The sequence below is a fragment of the Rhopalosiphum maidis genome, chromosome 3 (assembly GCF_003676215.2).
Source record: "Rhopalosiphum maidis isolate BTI-1 chromosome 3, ASM367621v3, whole genome shotgun sequence".
In the NCBI taxonomy this organism is placed as follows: Eukaryota; Metazoa; Arthropoda; class Insecta; order Hemiptera; family Aphididae; genus Rhopalosiphum; species Rhopalosiphum maidis.
The window spans coordinates 35,626,195-35,634,256 of record NC_040879.1 but is presented as its reverse complement, the minus strand read 5'-3'; the positions used below and the strand labels follow the sequence as shown (position 1 = coordinate 35,634,256).

Below are 8,062 nucleotides of genomic sequence, written 5' to 3'. Positions count from 1 at the left end.
TCTAGCTTTTGTCGTATCAATACATTAATAATTATTTTCACAAATTTCACTTTCTAAGTTATTTCTTGTCCAATTTAAAGTTATAGGTTAACATAGGTACTAAGCCACTCCAATTATTAATATTAATCACAGACTAGGCATTTTCAGTATTTTATCCTTAAGTACTATTATAGTATTATAGAATGATAATTATAACAGTGAAAAACACAACTTCGGATTATTATAATTACAATGAATTACAATAAGAAAACAATTTTTATATAAAAATGAAATAGTAGATAACTATTTTTCAATAGTATTATTAGTTGTTTTAATTATATTTTCAATGTAATTGGTCACTTGTATACAAATAATGATCCCAGGACTTTTTGCCAATCGTGCCACCTTACTGTAATGCAACTGTCGCCACTAATATTATCACTTAAGAGTTAAGAACCAATATTTATGCATTTGTAAAAACTAAATGTTTTTCTCAGTAAAAGCAACAGGGTAGAATGGAAACTTATTGTGTAATCTTTATAACACTAAGATAAATTTATATGTTGCATATTTCATATTTTATACTGTTTTAATTTAAAACCTCATTTTGTTATATTGATGCAAATTTAATGGAATTTTGCTTTGTATCAGTCATTTAACGTTAAATATTACTTATAAGTTATAACTTATAAGGTAAGTTAAAACAAACATATTTTTCCATTAATTTAATACAACTATTAATAGCTTATACATTATACTAGTTAATACGCTTTAAAGAGCATAATTTGCACAATTTATAATTGTTTTAAATTTTTTTGTTGTAGGCAAATTTCACTATCGAGTATTGATTTTCACCGGTGTGTACTGATTACTTAACACTCAAACAGGATATTAGACTTTAACATTTTTATGTATAAAATTGCACTGGACATATTTAAATTTACTCCCGCATATATTGTTTGTATTTTTATATAATAACAAAGTAAATTTCACGTTTTTTCATATTACATTATTCCCTATACAATTTAAACTAGGTATGCGCTCACATAGTCCGCGAACCGACGTAGTTCGGGGTTCTAGTTTCCCGTAAAACGTTTTGAAATAAGTTTCTACATAGTTGTGAATTTGTGGTTTCACTTATTGTGCACACATAGTCCGCGATCCAATGCAGTCAGATTGCCTACCTGGAAGATTTAGTTGCGTGTAAACCTTTTAGTTAACTTATTCACCTACATTACAGCACCAGACTTTTGGCGTCAGGAGGTATGACAATCCCCCGTAGGTAGATTGCTTAGCCAGATATCGATTTACATCAGTCCAGAACTAATAACTAGACACTCAATTACCATTTTCTATATGCATTTATTATTTTCGAATTCAAAAGAGCACTGGGCATGCGACGGGACATGTATTCAATTCACTGTAGATGGATTTCCTAGTGGGTATCGATTTACACCAGCCACCAGGTGATAACTGATTACTGTAGGACAACTGAGTGATTACCATTTTTATTATTTTTTTTTTTTAAATAAAAAAAGCACCAGGCAAGTGACGGCACAAAGTTTTAATAAGTTTTATATTAGATAATAACTAACTGCTAGACACTCAAACATGGCAATCAACTTTTATTCTGACCACTCCAAAGTGCCAAAGGTGGATAACAAATACCAGGATCAAGTTACACTCCTTTACATTATCATTTTTTTTTTTGTAAAGTGCATATTTTTTAATTGTTTAATACATTTAGGCCATCTATTGATCCATTGATAATCATATATGAAAATTTTAATTTTGAATAACTGGACCATTATATTTTAAACTTATTATATAAAAAAAAAACTTATGACTAAAATATATTTTTAACATAATTTGTTATACATACTACACTGTCTATACTGGATGATATATTAACTCAATGAAAATATTTTCATTCAATAATTGTAATTTGTTTCGATGCAACTTTTATCTTAATTATTTTTAAAATCATGTATTTTGAATTTCTTACTTTAAAATAGAATATTTTTAATATTTTTGTACACAAATAGTAGAACAAGTAATTTGTGAGTTATAAGTATTTAAAGTTTAGATGAGTGAACTAGAGTCTATAATCGAATGACATAGTGGTAAAATTGTATACTCTGCAAAATGTTGATCTACTACTCTGAACATTTTATTTTTATTGATCAAAGATTCCAAATAATAGTTTATGTTGGAATATGACATATAAAATATATGTTGTCATTCAAAACAGTAAAAACATAAATATTGTTTATATTTAAAAAATAGAAAAAATACAATTTATTCCAAAAAAATATTGTTATGTAACAATTTACAATTATGTAAAACAAAATTCTTAGTATTTTTTGAAATAAATTGTGTTAAATTAAATGGATCCACAAATACATTTATTTTTCATTTTTAAACTTACCAAGTTGATAATACAATTACAAAATTATTTATAACTAAATTTATTTATGAAAATGCAGACTTAATAATTTTACAATGTATGTTCAAAAAATATAGATTATAAAAAATTATTATTTTAATATTTTTTAATTATAAATTTCTGATAGGTAGTATCTTCTTGATATTCTCTCTATTAATTTATTTTCAATTATTCGTTTTCAACGTTAATACATTTTTAAATTGTTCTTCAATTTCAGTCTGTAAATAATATTATAATAATAATAATTAATTATATTTTATTATAAATAAATTATTAACACTATACATATGTCCATAACTCTGGGCAGAATTACGGCCTGGGCCAACTGGGCCAAAGCCCAGGCTCAGGCTAATTGGCTTCGTATTAATGTATATATTTGCTAAGAACATATTATTTTAAATGTAATACAATAAATTACTTATTTTATACATTTGTATTGTAATAAAAAAAACATTGGTATTCCCTATCGCCCTCCACCTTATATATGATAGGTGCAAAATGACTCCCATGAGTGACCCAGTTTAATGAAAATATCTAATTCCACCTATGGCCATATCAATATCAAATAATATATTTAATACAAATTTTAAAATATGATATGACTATATTGTTTTCTAAAAGCATATTTAATATTTGATTGCATTTTTCTAAAATGTATTGATTTCTATACATTTTGTTTATTTTTAAATCAAGATCAAAATAGAATTGAATATTTTAATTAAAAAAACCAAAAATGTATACCACACAAAAATATTATTCTGACTTTAAAATAACTTAATCACTTTTTAATGAAATACTTTAAACGCACTATGATTTTTCATTAACTGTATTTTATTTTATTGTTAATTTATTTAAGTATTTGTAGAAAATAATTAAGAATTTAGTTATTTAGAAATTACAAAAATAAAAATAATACATCATATTATAATATCAAAAACTTAATCCAAGTATAATAAAATAGGAATAATTTTTTAAATCAATAAACATTTTGTTTTAATTACCTTGGTATCATTTGTGAAAATTGGTGAAGAAACAGTAGTTGTTGGTGTTGATAATTGTGTGTACCCATCAAGTATTGAGTCTGATGTAGTTTCCTTTTCCGTACATATTCTACAAAAAATAGTTTTTATATTTATTATTATAATTTGTAATTGTATATATTTGTGATTTCCTAATTTACAAGCACTTGGTGTTCTTTTGCATCTAAGTTCATTTTAGATTTCCATATTGTTCCTTTAACCACCAGACTATTAAATTATAGAAATCAAAAATGATATAAAAATTGTAGAGATTCTTACAATTCTTAAAGCTCATTTATGCTATTCTTATAACTAGGGAACGGATTTTAATTTAGTACAAAATCAAAAATATTTAAATATATATTTGTTTATTACTCTTCATAAATATTTATTTATAATATTGAAATATTTAAATTTGAAATAGAATAGACTATACTTAATAAAAAATAAAAAAATAAAAAATGTCAATTCTAAATCATCCAAATAATCTTTGTGGGGGAAACAGTTAGAAATGAGGTTAAAAACAACTTATAATTTAAGATTTTCAAATTTGAAATTACAGCCTTTTGATCTTAGTATTGCTTTATAACGGCTAAATGACCTCTCCATATCAACAAAAGTGATAAGTGCATTTCATAAACGTTAATTCTTTTGGATTGTATTCTATTTCTAAATTGTTTTTTTGACGTTTTGTTTAATAGTATATCCCTTATCAATATTATGGCGTTAAATCCCGGGGTTTTTTTTTCCATATAGAATTGGTAAAAACTACAATTTCTCCAGGAAATTCTACAATAATACAGATTACGAATATTTATTTGTAAAATATTTAAAAAAAACTTAGCATCAGCTTATTCAAAATTAAATGAAACGTACACATATGTCAAAAACTTTCCAATATTAAAATGATATAAAAATATTTATTTAAAATAAAATCCGTTCCCTACTTATAACAATAATAGAAAAATAAACTCAGCAAATATCATCTTATTATAAAAATGGATTTATGCTTGAAATCTTACATTAAAATGTTTAACCTTAATGATGCTCAACGTAACATTTAGGTCTTATTTTATGTTATGCAAATTGAAAAATGTACCACAATGATTATTTTTTGGCTCACTTTTTTAGTACTTTCTTTTCACTTTAGAAAATAAAGTATTTTTTATTTTTGTCGTGATAATATAACATCTAATTTACCAATTAATCGAATCAAGCGATATATTAATTCTGTAGACCTATTTTTTACTTCCTTATTCAAATCATACATTTTAACAAAAAACTTGATTTTTTACTAACTGTTATAATATTGTTATAATTTATTTTGTGTACAACCCGATAAAACTACTATTGCAGTGACCACAATACCACAGATATTATATCCATGTACTTTGCCTGTTTAAACCACAATAATATTGAATGTTTACATACTTCAACAATTTAAATGTTGGTACTGTATCTTTATCACGTAGCCACAGTGGTGTAGTTAATAGTTGTTTTTGCAAATATTTTGAACTTTTATAGCATATATTGGAGCAAAACTTCTAAAATAAACAAAAATTATTACTTATAGTAAACTTATTTTAATAATTTTTAGTTAATCAAGGAATACATAGATTTTTCAACAGTTTCAACACCATTAATCAAATGAAAATACAAGTACACATTACAAAACAATATTATTGGTTATTCCTGTGTCACAATTATTACTTAAATCAATATATTCAAGCACAAAGTTAATTCCATCATAAAATTTAAAATGTGATGAAATATATTCAATAAGAAAAAAAAACTGATAACTTATTTTTAAATATCCTATAACATATATCATTGTATTATAGTATACATATTAATTCTACAATTAATACAATAACTACACATTAGTATAAATTTTAGTATAAGTTTAATTATTTTATTATATTTAAACTCCATTTAATACTTAACTAATTGTAGATACTAAAAATTAACTAATGTAACTACAAAGTACATTAAACAAAGGTTAAACAGAAAAATTTTGAAAATTACAAGTGTTCGTTTGTCAGAAACATGAAAATAACAAACAATAATAATAATAAAATAAAGCAACTATTAAAATTTAACATTAATTAATATTATATAAATACCTTCCTTTCTGTGATGTCAAACACCTTTGTAAGGGCTAATGATATTTTATACTTTTGATTTGGTATGTTCGTCAACGTTTTATCACACATAACATATCCACATTGTTTTAAAATAAATCTTTCCTCTACTACATCTTCATAGTGACAAGCATTAATTGAATACAACTAGAAAAATAAAATAATAAGCAAATATATATTTAAGCTCAATTAATTTAAATTGTTATATCAATATAATATACATAAGTACATACTATATCTATGAAGTATTTAGTTAAAAAATATGCAATTATATGAAATACAAAAATTAGAAGTTTTACTAAGTATCACAAATTTGTTAACAATATTGTTTTCATTTATTTTAATAAACCATACAACATTAGATATCATTAAACTTGAAATTGTGAATAAAGATTAATCACAATACTTGTACTGCCCTGTTGAAAAAATGCCATAGTTAAAAAAAAAAAAATAATAAGAAAGATAATACTCTTTTACATGTAATATTTAAAACTTTGCGCGTTTTTTGTTAGTAAATATGACGTAATTATAGTTTATTCAACAAAAATTTATCCTTATAAAAAATAAATATTGGAATTAAATATTACCGATACTTAGTAAAAACATAGTAATCATCATGATTAAGAAAGGGTGTCGTATGTTTTATTTTAAATTGAGATTAGATTACTTATATAAAATAACTTTTACAAACATTAGGTACAACATTAATTAATCATCAATTCTATATAATATTATAATTTTACCTTATTTAACAAGATATGTTCTTCCAATCCACCATCGATTAGTTCAACTACAATATCCAATGCTTTTTTCTCGCATTCCTTTTTTATTTTTAAAGTTTCAAGTAATTTTTTTGATGACCTAAAAACATAATAAAATATAGAATAATAAATCATTTAAATTAGTTTTAACAAACTTACTGCACCCTTTTCTTTTTTGAATTTGTAATATTTGGTTTTTTGAATTTATCCATATTGAAAAAGGTGTAGCGATACAGCGCGTTATCACCACTTACAAACAGTCCGTTATCAACACAAATTATTTTATTTTGTATTCTTCACTTCTATGCTTACTAATGTTTTTGAACATTCGATGCTTATATGAATAATATACACTATACTCAGAAATATAGTATATATTATATACAGATATATTTGAGAAGGTTTAATATAAAAAACACAGTTGTACAACCGTTATCAAAAGTATAGAAATCTGTGGCGAAGAACAATAAATAAAGATAAAATATCATGTTATTATTATTTGATAAGTCCATATAATCAAAAAGATAACAATATAAAATGAATTATATTGTAAAAAATTACTAATTAGTTGTCATAATATCGTTAGTATACGTTTTAATAACCAATGTCTACTCGTCTATATTTGAACTGCAAATGTTCATAAAAAATACATATGATTTTAAAGTAATCATTTTTTTAATTGCAATAAGAAGAATTTATGACGAACCTTGTAACTTGTGTTAAATTTTAAACTGTTTTAGATAAAATCAAAAATGATATATACTTAAATTGAAAATAGTCACACTCTATATAAGTAGGTACTAGGTAAAAAAATTGTACAAAAATAACTAAAATATTTTTAAAACAATTCCATATTTATTAAAAAACTAATACAGTAAAGACAATTCGAACCTCTATAACTCGAAAAACTTGACAACTTGAATTTTTTTTTTATAAAACAAATATAAATTAATTATACATATTTTGAAGCAAAGTTTTATCTCCCATTATCTTCGAGTTATCGCGACTCGGCTGTAAATATTTTGGACATTTTAAGTCTATTCGGATATCTATTCATTTTTTCATTACCTACAACAAAAAACAAATCAGTTTGGTCAAATATTTATTTTTGTTTTCCCAATTATTTTTAAAAATAGTGTGCATTTTTTATTTTGACTTTTTTGAATAACTAAATCCAATTTGCTATAATCAAATTTAGGAAACACCCTCTAAACATTTTTTTCTATTTTCTATAAAAAGTCCTAAATTCTAATCATGCATAAAAACACATTATTATTGCATAAGCCCTATAGCATAAACTTATGGATCGTTTCGATCAGAATCTAAATTATAAAGGAAAACATTAATATAATATATTAAACAGTCTATATACTATTTATAATATACTCATGTTGTCATATTTTTATTTCTGAATTGTCAATTTATTTGTAATACATAATAATATGGTAGATATCTAATGTCACAATATTTTTTTTTTTTTAATATATATATTTTAGAAAGTTTAAATAATTTAAGTCACCATTTATTGTCATCGTTGTCATGCATCGTAATTAACCATTAACCCTAAATAAATATTTATAAAAAAAATAACAATATATGATTTTTCAGAATGTACTATTTTGGCACTCTATTCAAAAACATCGGTAATATTATTACATTTTCAATCGATATTTTAAATTACATTTCTGGATACATTTTTTCTGTCTCGAATTCTAA

The 8,062-nt window shown here is 23.5% G+C and overlaps 1 protein-coding gene across 1 annotated transcript; it reads right to left on the bottom strand.

Annotated features, from left to right (window-relative positions):
- Window positions 1-2,467: 2,467 nt before the first annotated feature.
- On the bottom strand, window positions 2,468-6,792 carry LOC113557329 (putative RNA polymerase II subunit B1 CTD phosphatase RPAP2 homolog). The gene is made up of 6 exons (XM_026962791.1): window positions 6,506-6,792; window positions 6,329-6,446; window positions 5,568-5,732; window positions 4,876-4,988; window positions 3,427-3,535; window positions 2,468-2,643 (listed from the first exon to the last, which is right to left on the bottom strand). The coding sequence occupies exons 1-6, from the start codon at window positions 6,556-6,558 to the stop codon at window positions 2,590-2,592; spliced, it is 612 nt and encodes a 203-aa protein (XP_026818592.1). The 5' UTR covers window positions 6,559-6,792; the 3' UTR covers window positions 2,468-2,589.
- Between the last annotated feature and the right edge of the window lie 1,270 nt (window positions 6,793-8,062).

Excerpts from the sequence above, each read along its gene's own strand:
- LOC113557329 (XM_026962791.1), bottom strand. The coding sequence starts at position 6,558 with ATGGATAAATTCAAAAAACCAAATATTACAAATTCAAAAAAGAAAAGG. Across the intron at positions 3,536-4,875 it reads CCAACATTTAAATTGTTGAA|AATATGTACGGAAAAGGAAA; the intron begins GTATGTAAACAT and ends TATTTTTTGTAG. Across the intron at positions 2,644-3,426 it reads TTTTCACAAATGATACCAAG|ACTGAAATTGAAGAACAATT; the intron begins GTAATTAAAACA and ends TATTATTTACAG.